This window comes from Sinohyriopsis cumingii, chromosome 15, assembly GCF_028554795.1.
Source record: "Sinohyriopsis cumingii isolate HCF-2022 chromosome 15, ASM2855479v2, whole genome shotgun sequence".
NCBI classification, from domain to species: domain Eukaryota; kingdom Metazoa; phylum Mollusca; class Bivalvia; order Unionida; family Unionidae; genus Sinohyriopsis; species Sinohyriopsis cumingii.
Window position 1 is genome coordinate 150411326 of NC_142975.1, and position 19999 is coordinate 150431324.

General features: G+C 34.9%; 1 protein-coding gene across 5 annotated transcripts in view; it reads right to left on the reverse strand.

The window, feature by feature from the left end:
• Positions 1 to 19999, reverse strand: part of LOC149783061 (AP-1 complex subunit gamma-1-like) — a 97462-nt gene that overhangs the window by 10345 nt on the left and 67118 nt on the right. For all 5 annotated transcript variants that reach the window (XM_089934659.1, XM_089934658.1, XM_089934660.1 and 2 more), the window contains 5 exons: positions 14498 to 14651; positions 10670 to 10805; positions 8200 to 8295; positions 4050 to 4213; positions 3698 to 3796 (listed from right to left, as the gene is read on the reverse strand). In XM_089934659.1, the coding sequence (XP_089790785.1) occupies positions 3698 to 3796; positions 4050 to 4213; positions 8200 to 8295; positions 10670 to 10805; positions 14498 to 14651 (649 nt within the window). The remainder of the gene's footprint in view (positions 1 to 3697; positions 3797 to 4049; positions 4214 to 8199; positions 8296 to 10669; positions 10806 to 14497; positions 14652 to 19999) is intronic.

Below are 19999 nucleotides of genomic sequence, written 5' to 3' on the forward strand. Positions count from 1 at the left end.
AACAATTTTAAAAAAATCAGTTACAATGGATATGATAACAACGAATGTCTTTAGTGTTAATTACATATAAAAAAAACTGCTAAAGACAACACTTTATATCTGTATATTAGTAAATTTATGACGAAAAGTGAATTTGTGAAGAATTTTTTAAAATAGTTCTAGGCAATGTCTGACTGAGAATTTTAATTTAGTCTAATATGCCTCATCTACTAAATTGGTGATAGAAAAATAATATTTATGTAAATCTTGAGCTATTAATTTATTCAGCACACATAAGAACAAACTTGCAGTGTGAAATTTACATTAAAAACTGATAGTGATGCCTTGGATTTCATAACTTTTAAACAGAGAAAGTGTAAATGACCAAACCCAACCAAGTAAATATTATCTTTTATTAGGTGATAAAAATGTTACAAGATTTGTCCAAGATTACAAGTGCTTTTCCCACACACTGCAATGCTGCACATCTTATTTAGATACCAGAAGAAAAACATTCACAAGTCTCAAAAACTGAAGCAATGGTGCATTATCTGCTTACATAAATGTACCATTGCCTCTAATGCACACCATCCCCAGGTTAAGACCATGAATGGCACATAATATACTTGCCCCATATTTTAACGTTTTCTGTAAAAATTACACTGAATATATATGACAACCACAAAACTGATTAATGGTGTACATACATAAAAAAATATGCCCTACAGACACTGTCACTATTCACTTCTGTTGCTGATGTCTAGTGGAAGATGGAAAATTGGCAATACAGCTGGGCTTGCTCGTATTTTGTGGAAGACTCTTAAAAGCCTCTCCCCCAACCCTCCACTCCCCTACAGTGAAATGACTATATTTACATGAATTGAGAAAAACAGGAAATTGTATTAGGCATCTTGTCCAATACTCACTTCCATTTCTATAGGGAAAATGTTCACCCATGCAGTCACTTGCAACACAAAAAGGGCAATAACTCCAAAATAATTGCAAGAGGGAGTAATTTGTTGTTGTTGTTGTAGGGTTTAATGCCATTTTTCAGCACAAGATCGGCTATACATGGCAGCCAGTATAATTGTGGAGGAAGAACCCTGGAAAACCCTGGGAAAACCACACCCATGAGAAGCTACTGGCAGGCTTTCTCACGTACCCATGTTAGCCGAGTTTGAGACTCGAACTCACGCAGACAGAGGTGAGATGGCAGTGATCCGTAACGTTGAGCGCTTTAGACCACTCGGCCACTCGGGGACCCAGACAGTAATTTGTTGATATGCATATCTTCAAGTGCTGACAATAACAAAGTTTCATTGTGATCCATTAAAATGTATGACTTGCTGCATTCACAAGATCCTGTTCTACACTTTTGAAGTCTCCATGTAATAAAAACAAATCAATAACCGTAACAAAATATTTCAGAAGCTGAATGATTTGTCTATATGCACAATGCAAGTTTCATGGCAATACATTCAAATCTACGAGACAAACTGCATCGACAAGGTTCTGTTGTACCATGCATACAGTTGAAAATCAAAATGTGTAACAACACAAAAAGAAATTGCATATCTTTAAATGATGACCATGACATACACCAAGTTTCGTAACAAATTACTGAAATCTGCGAGGCCAATGACGTTCAGAAGTATTTGTCATGTACGTATTAAACTGCATGTCAAAAATGGCAAATGCTCAAAATATGCATCTTTACATGATGACAATAATATTTACCAGATTTTATGGTAACTTGTCAAAAACTGCAGGACAAGTGTTTACATTTTTGTTTTTATGGATGGATGGACACCAACAGCCTCACACATGCAGGCAACTGAGTGCAAGATTGACGCAGGGAATAAGGAAAGCCTATTTTCATATTATGTTCTTAATATCAAAATGATTCCACTAAAGACTTATTTACCATATATACTCGCAAATTAGCCTTTATTTACTAAAAAAATTATAAATGCAGAGTAAGGGTGAGACAACAAAATTAAAGCACGACCTTACTCCCTTAGTTTGTAAACGAAACTGCATTTTTTTCAAATCATAATGTCTTGATAGAGCATCTAATTAGATAAATATAACCTTAATCCTTAGCATGTAAAGAAGCACTTTGTTTTCCCAAGCAGACAGGAGTGTGCCATGAATTTTATACTTGTTAAATGCCATGTTCAGTCCCTTTGATCATACCATGCAACTGACATCAGTTCAGCTGAGGCAATCCTTTGATGAGATTGCAAAGACTGTATACAAAGTGTCTCCTAAGGACTCCAAGCTCAAACTGTACATAATAATTGGTCCAAGTTTATGAGTAGTCAGAGCCCTGTCAATTACAGTACACTTAATCAATTAGATATCATACATCATGAATTGCTAAACTTGGGTATTTCACCAATATGGGGAAAAGAAAATGTATGATGGAGTATATAAAGTTATAGATGTTACAAAGAAAAACAACAATAGTGCTGAAGAATGTGAAATTGGTGTGAGAAATTTGCTTTTTGCAGCCCTAAAATAAGGCTGGTTTATTTTTCAACTTATAAGCTAGTATATATGGTATTTACAAGTGCTGAAAAATGTAAACAAAGCAATTATTGTACACAGACAGATTCATGGACAATTCTACCTACTGGATGACTCTTCTTGGGTGCATAAGTAACATTAATGCTACATGGTGGATTTAGCTTAGCTTACAACCTATAATTAGAATAATTATCCATTAGAAAGCTTATATCTTTTCTACACTGAAAAAACTAAAGTACCAAGAGCACATTATAGGTCTGCCCTTTGTTTGATAGTCATCTACGTCTGCACTAGTTGGGCATGGCTGACCAATGGATCCTAATGACCTGGATCGTTATTTTCAAACCAAACATACCATGACCTCTGACATTTAAATACATGAAACAGGAATAATAGGTTTCTTTATTACCTCACTATCCACAAAGGTTGATAAAGAAACTTGCCATTGAAAACAAAATTGTCCCTCAAAACCCATTTTTCTGTCAGTTGACCATTTGATCCACAAATGAACAGGTTTTTTTCTTATCCCAAGTGAAAACCATGCAGTTTGGTTAAGGTCTGCAATGTAAAATAATGCTACTTTGCAGACACCAGTCTTCTCTCTTTCAGAGGGACCTTGATCTTTGATCCCAAAATAAACAGACTTCTTCAATGCACCAAATACAAGCCATCCACAAACTTTTGCCCCAATCTATTGTGTAAAACTTATCTTTTTTTGCAATAACTATGTATACACTATTAGTTACAATGACCTTTGACCTTGGATGCTTACATGCTTTCAGTTACTTTGACCTTTGGACCCTAAATTCAACAGTCTTCTTCCTTGCCCCAACTAATTCATCCACAGAGTTCAGTCAAATTATGTTATGTTTAACTACTGTTATTGATGCAAAACCATTTTTCTTTTTCAGTCTCAGTAACCTTGACTTTTGACACCAAAACAATAGGTTTCTTCCCAAATCCAAATAGTTGCCATCCACAAAGTTTGGCAGCTGTCATTGATGGAGAACTCAAGTTATTGTGCAGAAATAAAAATAGTAACATACAGCTAGACATCCCAACATCATATGTTTCACTAGATTGAGGGCAGGGTGGAGGATGGCATGAATGAAGTAGACTGAGGGCAGGGTGGAGGATGGCATGAATGAAGTATAAAGTTTAGTCTACCATTATAAACTATAGTACATACCTTCTGTGGATTGGAAACCTTTATAAGCTGTGTTACTCCTCCTCCATTCAATGGTGGGATAAAATTCCCTGATGGAGACTCTAACTGGACTTGGAATGACTGAAAGTGACAAAAAATGAATACATACACCTAAAATGACATTCTGAAGCACTCATTTCTACTTTCCTCTACGACAAAAATTTCATACAATGATTTGTATTTCAAATTTTTCTTAAGAAATCTATATAGATTTCTCTCAGCCATATTATATCTTCAATTTGCACAGGCTTTGCGGAGAGACAACATAATATTCACAAAGTCTCGTATAATTCAGTGTCAATTTTTGTGATTCAAAAATATAAGCCAAACTTACTTTTGGAACAGCTGCTTGGAAAACAAATTCTGATATAGGTGTAGGTGTAGAGTTGGTAGCTTTCATACTGATGGATGTTACCGTAGGCTGACCTCCATCCCTCTCACAGGCAAATTCTACTAACAAACCATTCTTACTGAATGCTGTAAAAGTGCTGGAAAAACCTATTTAAAGGGGAAAATACAAAGTCAGTTAGCACCTGATAATCAAAACATTTTGCTCATTTAAAAGTGAATATTATCATCACCCTAACTATATATATACATACATACACACACACATACACAACACTGTGACCCACTATAACATGATTGTTGGGGTCCACTGAACCCGGCCGTGTTATAGCATTTGCTGAAGAAATTGATAACATATGTGCTTCTGATTAAATGATGACAAAACTAGTCTGAAATACACTTGTATATTGACAACTTACATTGGTGTAGTTAAGTGGATAATGTATTAAGTACTGTACATGTATATGAAAAATCCATGAATTTGAGTATAGATCACATTATATAAAATTCATGTATCGGTCACAGTCTGTTGGAAACACAAATAACACGTATATTAAAAAGCAAGCTAGTCCTCGCTTGATTTGTGACATTGGCAATGCTCAGAGCAGTCCCTGAATAAACTTTTATAATCTTTATATTTCGTAGTTTTAATATGTAAGAGAAAAATACATGTATACAACATTTCAGGAGCTACAATATAATCATCTTATATTACAATTCATACACAATCTCTTCCCCAAAATGATGGTAAACTTTTTACATATTAATTTTCGCAATTTAATGAAATAAAAAACAAAACAAACTGTCAAGTCAGACAGATATGTTCAAGTTTCATTAGATAATTTCAGTGGTTCAAAAGTTCCATAACAGACAAAATTACCAGTCACAGAATTACATTTTCCCTTCCATGTCCTTGACTAGCTATGGTACACAACACACTGGCTATTCAGTGATATATATACTTGGTAACTCTTAAAAAATATCATCAGTGATTCAGTAGCTATGCTTGATTTTTCTACCTGTTGTATCACTGACTATATCTGATGGCAGATTGGGATCATTTGAACAAATATGACAGATCTTCATACATGATGTCAACTTCTCTAAAGTTGTTCTTGACAAGTCGTGCTTTAATGTTTATCTATTTTCAGTAACAGTGGCCACATTTTCATAGCCGCTCGGCACATTTTGAACAAATCTGCACAGCTACATTCCATGATTCTTTCAAGCAAAATTGGTCACATTTTATTGAAAAGTTCTGGAGAAGTCATTTAAAGTAGTTTTTCAATATTTGGTAATGCCTACATATCAGATCAGCATCATTTGTAAAATTGAAAGGAGCTTTATGCCAGGATGCTTTCAAATTTGGTTCAATTTTGATGAGTGACTCTTGAGAAGAACTTGTATAAGTGGGTGAACAAACAGCATACAATGGATGACACATGATGTACAAAGGACAACATAGTAAGTGTACATGGTCATCATCTAATAAAAAAATGACAGATTAGAAATAAAAATAGAAATGTTTAACATGACAAACTTTTCATCATAATTTTAAAGTTTATAAATTTAATTTTAAAACCAACAAATGAAATTATAATAATATTGCCAAACTAGTCATATCTTCCAAGTCAAAGCAGTGACATCTTAAATACCATACATATCTGAATCAGACACATTTCTATGGTAAAGCCACTTCTATTAAGGCTGCATTATCATACATCTGAATCAGACACATTTCTATGATAAAACCACATTTATTAAGACTGCATTACCATATGTATCTGAATCAGACATTTCTTTGGTAAAGCCACTTCTATTAAGACTGCATTACTATACATATCTGAATCAGACACATTTCTGTGGTATGATCACTTCTATTAAGACTGCATTACTATACATATCTGAATCAGACATTTCTGTGGTAAAACCACTTCTATTAAGGCTCCATTACCATACATATTTGAATCAGACATTTCTATGCTAAAACTACTTCTATTATCACTTCAGCACTATACATATCTGAGTCAGACACATTTCTGTGGTAAGATCACTTCTATTAAGACTGCATTACTATACATATCTGAATTAGACACATTTCTATAGTAAGACCACTTGTATTAGGACTGCATTACCATACACATCTGAATCAGACATTTCTATGGTAAAACCACTTCTATTATGACTGCATTACCATACATATTTGAACCAGACACATTTCTACTATAAAGCCACTTCTATTAAGATTTTGTAACTCTGGCAAGTTGGGAAAAGTAAAAGAAAGAAGGATTAAAAAAATCTACTTATGGTGCATTTTTATTATTCATAGAATTTTCTCAAAGCAGTTTCATTTGATTTTAGGTACTGCTGTTGTCATATCTTTTATGTTGTATAGATTAAATACAGTATGCACTGTCTTTTTTTGTACCTGTCCACATCATGGCAATGCATTGCATCTTGTAAACTGAGCATTTCTGTCCCCCAAAAATAGCATGGATTAACACTCCACTTTCTGTGGACAATCTTTCAATTTACAAAAGCATGTATAAACAGAGGCAGGTATGGTCTGAATCTTTAAAGTTTATAAATAATTCTGAGCTAAATTTCAAATGTGCAGGGTAAGTTTCCAAGATCAAAGATAGGATACCAATCAAAACAGGTCAGATCAAGACAATAGACAAAATGACTTGTACAAGTGGATGAATTTATAAAATGGCTCAATATTTACCTATCATGTCCTGTACTATACATCAAACTTCTTGCACAAAAGAGTACACACAAATATAGCCTCTGTCATATCCATTTGTTAAATTCGTATGTAAAGAAGAAATCTACAGGTTCAGTTAACAAAATTCCTCATGTGAATACACTGCAAATTTTAAAATGTTACTGTTCTTTTTAATTATCAAAATATGGTAGTGCATTTTAAGATCTTCAAGAATCTAGGGTTTGATCATCACATACAAGAGGCTGCTATATCAGGTTTGACCAGATTTAATTGACCATAATTAAGCATGTAAACTATGCACTTAGCAGTGAACAGCCTTAACTCTGAGTTGCCTGGGGTATAATTGACAATTTATAAGCAGAACAGTCTATACCCCGATATACAATGGAATATCAGACTTGAGCTGCTTGCAGTTTGGTGCATATTATAGATGGTATATCCCCGGTGTATGAGTAAGCTGAAGCAATCAGTATAAATATGGTGTATTCCCCCCATGCAGAATATGCTGACACAACTCATTGTGTATATATGGTATATTCCCCTATGTATCAATATTGTTATGTGCATATATGTGTTGATTTTTATGATTACACATTGTAAGGGTAAATTTTCAACACATTTCATAGCTTGAAGATAGTGGGTTGAACTTCTAACTGGAGTAAACATGTTACTGTGGTCCTATGACCATGGAAAGCGTAAAAGAAATCTTGGTGACAAATGTAATGGGATTTGAGTTCAAGTCATTTGTTTTCCCCAAGGAAAACCAGATGACCTAATTCCTAATTGGTTAGCTGCTAAATGATCTGATCTTGTTTACATGATATAATGATCTAGAATGATTATTTGACCCTCATTCTGGTTCTGAAAATGCATCTTAGTTTTTTTTATTATACAAGGGATGTTTACCTTAGAATTAGTTATTCCTGTCTTATACATCAGTCTTAGTGGAGTCATTTAGTTGTGTCCAGTTCAAAGGATTTATTTAAATATTCACTGAATTACAAGACATTCATAAACTTCAGGATTTATTATTTTGAAGTTACTGTAAATTCATTTAAAGACATTTTGAATTATAACACAGAGATTCATCAAGACCGTTCACACATCAAACAATTCCAGACTACTGGCACATCAGCACAATAGATTAGACTTCATTTGGAACACCAATGAACTCATCTGGAATATCTAATACTTTGGACTTGTGACAGAATGTCTATTTAGGATTTCATTCACTGTTCTTTATTTTTAATTCTTTACTCTGTATTCTAGGGAAATAAATTATTTGTTGAATTTTACAAAACTTGTTGGTTTTCCCTCTTTTCTGTTACTTAGTTTAAAACCAGAGACACAATATGCTGAAGCAACTCATATATATTTCCCCGTGTGTGAATAAACTGAAGGAACTCACCTGCACTTCCATTCAGAAGAATATTGGGTGAAGCGGGCCCTATCAACCCATCTATAAGATTAACAGAGGGTGCAACTGGAACTAGACTGGGAGCAGCTGTAAATATAATGCAGAATGGAACATAATTTTAAAAATATATTGCTAAAGTTCTTTAACAGCCCATGCTATTTTGTTTATCAATGCTTTTGTATGTGTTTATAACAAGATCCTACATCAGCTAGAGTCATTAGGAATAGGTTTAACTGCAAATAGTTAAACTTGCTAAACTTGGCCATTTTTTAATTTTAATACATTATTGGCTTTTTTATGTCAAGGAAATGGGAGCTACATCCCAAGGACAAATTGAGGCAGCCTACATTGACTTTCAAAGAAAAATCTGATGGAAAATGAAGATGCTGAGATGTGTCCTTGACCTTAAAACTGGAACCCCACTGTCTCGAATAACACACCTTCTAGTGATGATGTACAATGATACCAAAATTTCATGCATTAATCTCAAGATGGCTCTAAAGTTCTAAAGCAGAAGAAACAGTGATGTTAACTTAAATAAAAAGTTGTGACCGTGACCTTAAAGGTAGGTCCCCATGTGTGGTATGTGACATACTTCTATTGATGCTAAGTATATTATGTTTCATTCTTTAATTTCAAATTGCTTTATAGTTTCCATTCACAGCGGCAAATGTAATGAAAGTGTAAATGCTACGCCATGGCCATGAATTTAAAGATAGCACCCTTAATTGGTATAAAACACACCTACTAGTGAGGATTTATCAGTATACCAAGTTTGAACCCTTAAACTTAAATAGCTTTTAAGCTGTAAAGGGAAAGGGAATGGCTGGTAGAAAACTTAAAAGTACTCAAGTAATGAGCCATGACCTTGACCTTGAAGATAACATCCCCAAAGTGGCATGCACACACTATTAAGTGACGATGTACAAGAGTACCAATTTTGATTCCTTGATCTCAAATGGCTCTGAGGTTCTCAAACAGAAAGGAAAGGGTGCTGGGAAACTTTGAGACCTGACCTTGAAGATGGGACAATGAATGTGGTGGTATGCAATACTAATGATATATACCAAGTTTCATTCCTTAATCACATATAATTTTGAAGTTAAAGAGCAAAAACAAAATTGATGTGGATGGATAGAAACACTGATACTATGTCTCACGCTTGTCTCTGAAAAGGTGGAGGACATTAATAACAACATAACACTGATACTATGTCACACGCTTGTCTCTGAAAAGGTGGAGGACATTAATAACAACATAACACTGATACTATGTCACACGCTTGTCTCTGAAAAGGTGGAGGACATTAATAACAACATAACACTGATACTATGTCACACGCTTGTCTCTGAAAAGGTGGAGGACATTAATAACAACATAACACTGATACTATGTCACACGCTTGTCTCTGAAAAGGTGGAGGACATTTTAATAGCAACAATTTGCAATAAATTAAGGCAGCCTTTTCATCACAAGTTTTTAAATTGCTCCACTTGAAGGAGAATTACCATGCCCTTTTTGGAGGACAATTCCCACCACATGTTTTTTCTTCAGGATAATACTGGGAAAATACTAAGGTTGTTATAACATGTACCACTGGGAATTCTTTTTTTCATCAAAGAAATTAATTCATCAAACACACATGACACTCCTCTGCTAAGAAATATCAGTGTAATGAACAGATGGGTCTGAAGCATCTTCCAACTGTCTGATTTGAAATTTTGTCTCTGAAACTCATTTGCCCATTCCAAATATTTAGTGGAAGAAATATGGTGTCCATATACAGACTTGCAGTCTGTGGACTTCAAATGTCATTGCATCTTAATGCATTATGTTTGCAGAAATGGAAGATTTGGATCAATATTAGGCTGGGCATAGTATGTGTGTTGTTGTTGTTGTAGGGTTTAATGCCATTTTTCAGCACTCGATAGGCTATACTTGGCGGCCAGTATTAATGGCGGAGGAAGAACCTGGGAAAACACCGGAAAGAACCACCGACCCTCGAGAAGCTACTGGCAAGCTTTCTCACATACCCACATTGGCTGAATCCGAGACTCGAACCTACGCAGACAGAGGTGAGATGGCAGTGATCCGTAACGGAGAGCGCTTTAGACCACTCGGCCACTCGGGGCCCCTAGTATGTGTGTACACTGCAATGGTTAACAACAATGGCAGTGGGGTTCACCATCTTATAACATCACTCTCTGGTCAGTAAAGTATCTGATTTAGATACCAAATTCTGCTTCTTCTGGATGTGCTCTTCTGATTCTGAAGATTCTAAATCAAACCAACCATGATATTCAACTGTAGAAAAGAACATGTATGTACAGTTGGACAAGGGTAACCCTGTTTAACCCTACAATGTTTGTGACAGTACACATAATTTTTCACTACAACCAAAGCCTAAAGGATCCAAACAAAATGTGAAGTACAGGTAATTATCAGGTAATCAGTTACATACCAGGTTCTGATGCCAGAGAAGCTACACCTCCTAGAAGGTCAAGTAGATCCACACCACCACTTTTGGAAGGTGGCTCTTGCTTACTAGGTATCACAGGTGAAGTACTAACATCCAGTAAATCTAAAATATTCCGACTCTGAAAAATAAAAGGTGGAGGAGTGAGGGGATCAACAATCTATTTTGATTTGCCAGAGTTATAAAATCCAGTTTCATCCAGAAAGTAAATACAGAGTAAAATATTGTAGCAAAACCATACCTTACATCTATGGTAAAGATAATGTCAGCCAAAACCAATCTGTTAATTATTTTCATAATCTACCCTACTAACTCCCTCACAATAACATCTTAAGTAAAGACAGCATCAGATCAAACCAACCTGTTAATTCTTTCCATAGTCTATCCTACTAGTCCCCAGCAATCAAATGTGAAGATAATGTCAACCGAAACCAATCTGTTAACTAATTCTATCCAAAGTTTACCCTACTAGTCCCTTCCCTAGTCATATTTTATATAAAGATAATGTCAGCCCAAAACAATCTATTAATTATATCCATAGTGTACCCAGTTAGTTCCCACCCCCATCAAATCTTATTATGTAAAGATAACATTAGTCCAAGCCAATCTGTGAACTAAATGTTTCCAGTCTACCCCACTAATTCCCCCCAAACATCACATCTTTAGCAAAGGTAATATCTGTCCAAACTAATCTCTGAACTAATTATTTCCATAATATACCATAATAGTCCACCCCTTATCACATCTGAATAAAGATAAAATCAGTCCAAACCAATATGTTATCAAATTCTTTCCATAGTCTACCCCACTAGCCTCCCCCCAACCCAATCAGATCTTAAAAAGAGATGACAGCCTATGCCAATCTGACAATTCTTTCCATAGTCTATCCCACAATTCTCCTCCCCCTCAGACTTCTTTATCTTTAGCAGGGTCTGAGAGAAAAATTCACTGCATGGGCTTGTTAGGGGTGGGATTGCTATCAAAGGTTTCTGTTGAGGATTTTTAACTCTCATTACCCGAATTCATTTTTGTCAACTTCACATCTCAAAATGAGAACTAAAGAAGATTCAATGTTATTATTTTTCTTTTAAACTTGTAAAGATCACATGTCGCAGACAACTCCCTTGCATGTTGGTACAACGTGACACTAAACTGGTCTTCATCCACAACAAACAAAAAAAGCTGATATTGAGCTGAATATGGGGCAGCCCAATCCCGTTGCCTGTGTGACTAGACTTATTATACAAACATGCTTCGGGAAAGAATAAATTGATCCCTAAGGCAAATGTATCTCTACTGACTTAAGAGTTCCACAACTGCTGAAAATTCCTGTTAATTTCAGTCACACCTCAAAATTCATGTTTATACCCCAACTTTGATCAATATCTGCCAAATTAAAGGGCTTTTCCCTGTCAGGAACAAACCTAATATATTTCAACAACAGTGTAGGAACCCAAAAACATCTATTAATACCTAATTTATTATACCATCACAAATGCCATCGCCTATAAAAACTTGCAATCAAGACCTTTTTTTTAAAGCTTTATATAAATTCCATAGTGCTGGCACCTTGTTCTAGCAAAAAGACCATGTCAATAAAACCAATGAGTCAACAGAAGTAACCACAAGAATACTGACTCAGGATGGCCACCAAGGCAGTCATTTTTCATAGGATTAACCACATCTGAAAAGGTTTTGAAGAAAAACCACATGTGAATAAGGAACTATTCATGCTAACCACTATGGTAGCAATATTGGAGGTAATATCCACAACACTTCCTTTATAACCAAGATGGTGTAAATAGTCTTAATGAAAACATCATGTCAGTATGACCATTCATTTATGAGAAGCAGCAAAAGCAAAATTTTCAAGGTGGCCAGCACTGGAAATGACCTTCAACATGTCACAAGAAGTCTTTTTGTGACAGCAATGTCTACCTGAGCATTTTCATGCAGAAGTGATGATGACTTTCAAGGTGGTGACCATGCTGGTTATGAAACTGTTCCTTTCTCATTTAGGACCATCTACAAATCATGTCTTTCAGTGAAAACTCAATTTTCAAGATGGTCACCATGGCAACCATGCTGGATGTCAGACAGTCACCATTTTCATTTTGGACCATTTTCAAGGAGAAGTTTTGTAGCTAAAAGCCCTGCAGCAATAAAGCCATCTGTTTAGTAGATGTAACAATGATATCTTAAAGACAACACCACTGCAGTCATATCTGATGTCCATGAGGCATAGTTTTCATTCTGGACCTCAGGATGAAACTGTGTGCCAAGTTTCAAGACTTTTTTCTTAGTAGCTTAGAAGGAGTTGTGATAACAAACAAGCGCTAATGGATGCTGGACAGACAGGCAATGAAAGACCATCACACAAGCTCTTCTGCTTGTCAACTTGTTGAGCTAAGAAGAAAAAAACTGCATATTTTTCATGGTAATTTTTTGATTATATAGATTACTGTGAATGACTTTAAATTTATGGGTATCAAATTTTGTGGCTTGAGTTGAAAATGCATATTCATGGATACTTAATTTTGTGAATTTGTCACTTAATTTTTAAAAAAAAAACACTAAACACATACATGCATAAAAAATGAACCTGCAAACTATTGAACAAAGTATATATCTTTCCTTAGGATAATATTGGCATACACTTTCATGAATTTGAAAACAAACATGCCTAATGCAGAAATTAGGATAATTAGGTACATTATTTATTGCTAACAAAGCAAAAATACTAAGATATAATTAAAACAAGATGTCAACAACATTTATGCACACACACCAGCTTAATTCCACTACCTGAATTAAGACTGCAATTAAATTTTAGTTTTCTTCAGTGTTCTTAACGACTGCGATCAAAACAAACTCTCAACAATTAGGAATTTGGCACTTAAACGAAGGCAACAACAAAGCTATCTTTTCCTTATATAAATAGTTCTATTCATTATCTCAACTATCACAAAGCTGCAGTGGTCAGAAACTGGGAAGTGCACTTTGACATTTTCAAAGTACATGGCAGAAAGTAACTGTTATATCATCAAACCTGTTAATGCCAGGCTCGTGCAAAAATAAATGGCACAGTACCTCTGTTTATGCCAGGCTCATGCCAAAACATGGCATATGTGTTTGTACCAGGATCATGCAACTGCCAGATTTATATGTCACAGCCAAGGTTACTGCTTAAATAAATGAACCGGAAAACAGTGGAGACGTACTCTTAGGCAATTCAAGTAAAGCAAAGTGGAATATCCAATAACACAACAAAGTGTCATCTTGTACTGATTTGAATAAAATGGGCTTTAAAAAAAACAAAGTGACTGATGTACTGAAATGAGTTTAATAATGAAAGTGTTCTTTTGTATTCCATTTGGTCTTCTGAAAGTGAATCTTATTATCAACAAAATCAAAAATGCTCTGAAAACATTGTAGCTTACTTTGCATGCGAATAGATCATGATCAGTAAAGATCCATTGTGTCATATATGTATTATGCTACATATTTCTCATCACCATATATACTGCTGGTATTAAAACAAGCACACAAACTTGAGGGGGTGGGGTGGTACTCTCAATATCAGACTGGAAAATATTTCAGGTTTAAATTTTTGGTCTAGCCTATCCATGAAAAATATGAAAAATGATACCACATAAATTTAAAGTGACTCACAAAAATGTGATATTTAGTTTCAAAAATGTGTCACGAATATGCCACATTTACCTAATTCACACAAATCTAAAGACATAGATATAATGACATTTACACTGTATTTCTGCTTTAATTACAAACTGCAAGACCATAAGTCCTTACCTCAGTAATTTGTTGCTTGTTTTCTGCATTTGTTCTATCTACATTTTCATTTGTGCCTAACAAGACATCATTGCCTTCTGATGTCTCCCCATTGGCAGCAAAGACACTCTTGCTCCTGTTTTCCATCAGAGGCATTTGTTCTAGTAAGGCTGACCTATGCAAACAAAAGATACAGACTTTTAATATTCTATATTATGCTGTCTTAGACTGGCAACTTGATATGTAAAATCTGTGTATACTGATGACTACATAATATTGTTACCCTCATAACTCGTAACTGTGTATAATCTGGACTATAAATAATGATGCCTTCATAATTCTCAACTGTGTATAATCTGGACTATAAATACTGTTGCCTTCATAGCTCTTAACTGTGTATAATCTGGACTATAAATAGACTATAAATACTGTCGAACTTATAACACATAACTGTGTATACTCAGGAATATAAATATTGTTGCCATAACTCTTACCTGTGTATAATCTGGCCTATAAATACTATTGCCTTCATAACTCTGAACTGTGTATACTCTGGACTATAAATACTAATGCCTTCATAACTCTGAACTGTGTATAATCTGGACTATAAATACTGTTGCCCTCATAACTCATAACTGTGTATGCTCAGGAATATAACTATTGTTGCCATAACTCTTACCTGTGTATACTCTGGACTATAAATACTGTTGTCTTCATAACTCTGAACTGTGTATACTCTGGACTATAAATACTGTTGCCTTCATAACTCTGAACTGTGTATACTCTGGACTATAAATACTAATGCCTTCATAACTCTGAACTGTGTATACTCTGGACTATAAATACTATTGCCTTCACAACTCTTACCTGTGTATATTCTGGCCTATAAATAATATTGCCTTCATAACTCTGAACTGTGTATACTCTGGACTATAAATACTAATGCCTTCATAACTCTGAACTGTGTATACTCTGGACTATAAATACTAATGCCTTCATAACTCTGAACTGTGTATACTCTGGCCTATAAATACTAATGTCTTCATAACTCTGAACTGTGTATACTCTGGACTATAAATACTATTGCCTTCATAACTCTGAACTGTGTATACTCTGGACTATAAATATTAATGCCTTCATAACTCTGAACTGTGTATAATCTGGACTATAAATACTAATGCCTTCATAACTCTGAACTGTGTATGATCTGGGCTATAAATACTGTTGCCCTCATAACTCATAACTGTGTATGCTCAGGAATATAAATATTGTTGCCATAACTCTTACCTGTGTATACTCTGGACTATAAATACTGTTGTCTTCATAACTCTGAACTGTGTATACTCTGGACTATAAGTACTAATGCCTTCATAACTCTGAACTGTGTATACTCTGGACTATAAATACTGTTGCCTTCATAACTCTGAACTGTGTATGATCTGGACTATAAATACTGTTGCCCTCACAACTCATAACTGTGTATGCTCAGGAATATAAATATTGTTGCATAACAACTCTTACCTGTGTATACTCTGGCCTATAAATACTATTACCCTCATAACTCCTAATTTGTATACTCTTGACTACAAACACTGCTGCCCTCACCATTCTTTGCTGTAGTGGTTATGCAAAAAAGTGTTAATTTTTTGTGCTTTGTAAATCAATGAAAGGCTTACCTTTACCCCAATACTTTTATATATAGGTAAGGACAGGTATTTATTTTGATCACAATTTCAATGAAAATTCTTTAACAAAAACCACTGGAGACTCTGGTTTATAGTTTATATGCATATAAACATGCACAGTAACTCTTCCACTGGTTGTTTTGCAGTTTATTACAGCTCCTTAGGTTAGAAAACTAATTAATATGACCAAAATGCTTGTACAATAACAACTTACAAAGCACTTGACAGGATAATGTGTTGGACAGGCTGTGTAAAATTGATCAACATCTGTAATGGATGAACAATGTGCACATACCATCAATATCTGACTGTTAGCATGAACTGCTAATGCACTTCAAAACATCCTTTTGATGTACCATTAACTTATACTGTACTATGTACAGACACACCAGAATGTTATAAATTAAAACTTAGCTCAAAAAACTAAAATTTCACTGCAGATACAGACATGTGCTGGTTACCAAGAGAAATGACATGAAATTGTTAACAACTCTTAATTTAGATTCCTCAATCAATCAAGCTTGCCTTATAATAGACGGAAGAACCACAGACTGATTTTTAAAAATGTGTAAGCTAGTACGTATTAGGATTTTCATTTGTATGACTCATTTACAAGAATACTTTACTAAAGCTGGTGTGAATTACAGCAATTGTAATAGGAAAAACAATAAAAATTACATTTACATATAAACAAAACATGAAAAAAACAAATTTTAAGAGTCAGTCACCCAGAAATATGTTTAAATTTGAAGGCAGAAAGACCTGTTGTAGACATGACAAAACTACTTTTGAGCCAACATTTGTCTTTAATCAATTATCTATTCTACACAACACTTTGTGAATCCCTTTGCAACACGTACTAAAAACAGCATTTCTCCAAAAATTACATTATTTTGTTTAGAATATTGTTATTCCACACCTTAATTAACTCAAAACTGCATTCTATCATGACTATTCCATATACAGCACTCTCTCCTTATTATATCACTGAGCCACTGAGTATATGGCCTTAAGTGACACAGCCTTACGAATTACACATACAAGGTCCTATATTATATATTGAAAAAATCCAAATAATCATATTCTTTATTTTTGTTTGTTTAAACATATTTTGTTGTCATAATAGGATACAATGTGAAAATGATTGGGGAGAGAGACAGATAGACAGACAGGCAAAATAACAGTAATCATGATTTGAGTAAGTTATTGAAATCGTCTGGGAACAGTTATATATTTGAATACATGATGCAAAATTCCATATTTATCACTTGTATCGTCCTTTCTCCAAAGCAAAAAATCTGAGCTAATATTTGCATATGTCACTGAAAGTGATTTTCTCATCAACTCATTTAGTTGTCTATTGTACTTGGGACAGAACATGTTGTTGTTGTACTTGGGACAGAACATGTTGTCGTTGTAGGGTTTAACGCCATTTTTCAGCACATGATAAGCTATACATGGCAGCCAGTATTAATGGTGGAGGAAGAACCCAGGAAAACCCCTGGAAAGAACCACTGACCCACGAGAAGCTACTGGCAAGCTTTCTCACATACCCACATTGGCTGAATCTGAGACTCGAACCCACACAGACAGAGGTGAGATGCCAGTGATCCGTAACGGAAAGCACTTTAGACCACGGGACAGAACATGAAAAAGTGCATGGTGGTTTTGATCCTACCACAGGAAGGTGAAGATGGTCAAGATCAGCTTTTAATGAACTTGTACAATGTGGTCATCTAGTATGGATAATAGCCAGTATTTGATTAATAAAACTTGGTATTTGATACAAGTTTTGAACATAAACTCTTTTTCAAAACACTATAAGACGTATTATACTGAGATTGAGATTGTTCCAACTGATACTGTAGTGGTTATAAAAGATTTGGTAGAATTTAGCCAGAAACTGCAAATCACCATATTGTTTGAACATCAAAGTTTATAATTTGTTTATTCGGAATGGGGGGGGGGGCTGAAGTAGTTCATTGATATAGTCTGGAATTTCGCTTTTTATTATGACATACTCCTCTCAGTAACTGGACAATCACATTGTCACTTGTTAGCTTGTTGAAGAATCCATGTGAAAATGTACTCATGATAACACAAACAGATATGACCCGAGAACTTTCATGAAAGTTTACAAGCAATAGAAAGACTGTATCATATAAACAAAGTTTCCTCTGCCTACATTTTTGACAGGTGAATCTGAACTGCTCAATAATGAACACAATTCCTCAAAAGAACTGAGGAGCTATTGGGCAAAAAGTATGTCCAAAATTCAAGATAAAAATATTTCTTCCTTATAACTGTCAAGTACTGAAATTATCTTTTATATTCTTCAGTAATAACATGTTTTTCAAGTTAGTTGCTGTGGTACACATATTGGATGTCAGTTTTGTACCATTTTCATTTAGAACAATGTGTGTATCATTAGAAGTGTTTCAGTGAAACCACCATCTATTCATGGGGAGTAATGACAACAAGATTTTTGAGACAGTTGTCATGGCAACCACACCGGGTTTATGATTGGCACCATTAACATTTAGAACTAAGTATCATAATAAGTCTACTTATAAAAAATAGGGATGGACAGTTTGGGAAATTCTGCCAGGTACCAGGCTGGGAACTGCATGGCTGGGTCAAACTTTACTGAGTTGGGTTTTTCTGCTACCATCTTGTCTGGTTTCCCCACCCCCATCTCATGCCCATTTTTGTCAATTACAAAATGCTTTTTGGTCATTGTTTTCCCTTTAATTTTAATATCAATGCCCAGAGAGATAGGGTAGTGGGTAGGGTGGGAACCTGACTCTGCAAGGTCAAATTTTTATCTTAAAATGATGCCAGGTCAGGTATTTGTAGGTAGTACAAAACCCAGCTGGGTGTGGGTTGCCAGGCCTGGTACCCATTCATCCCCACTGAAAACCCAATGTTGATGTAGCCATCCCTTTGGAGAGTAGAGCTGACAATATTTTCAAGATAATAGTTTTCACTCAGGAGTAGCAAAAACAAGACTTTTAGACCGGCTGCTTTGGTGGCTTCATGGACGTTAGATCAACATCATTTTCATTTAAGACCAACTGGACATTATAATAAGTCATCTGCAGGGCTCAAAATTAGCAGTAGTCTGCTAGCCCGAGGTTAGCAGATTTCCTGTCGGACTAGCAACTTTCATAATGTTAATAGTCCGATGGGCTAGTAAGTTTTGGTTATCGATAGTCAGTGTTTGTTTATGCCATTCACTAATCAAGACTTGACTTGGCAGATGTTCTGTAGAATCAAAGCAGTGGCCATTGTAAATGGTCATAAAATATTAGTATGAGAAGATGAAGTCAATTTCTGCCTTGAAAAGGTGCGTTTCTATAACAAGAATCCATCGGATTTTGTGCATTTCACTTAACAGCGCAAATTATGGCCCCGTCATTAACAATGGCAGTTTGGAAATTGATCCTAAGTAATCTGATAACGAATTAAATGAAAAAATGATGTGATATCACACTTTATTCACTCAACCACAGCAACAAACTAAAAAGTGGTATACCACACAAAAGAACACAGCAAAAACTATTCAAAGAAATTAGTTTGCACGTTTTATTGTCAAAGGTTCTTTGTTTTTGCTCGCTACCCAAACGCTCCAACAGTTACGAACAGGAAACTACATATTTTACATTTCCATCGAAATAATTATAAGAATTAGATCAATTTATTATGATTACGTTACTGACACATCCTTTCCATACAACCACTTTTTCTATGATGATAAGAATAGTTTTTATATTTTTCCCTTACAAGAATGAACAAATAATTGAATGCATGTGGAGATATCCAAGCAGAATGCTGTACA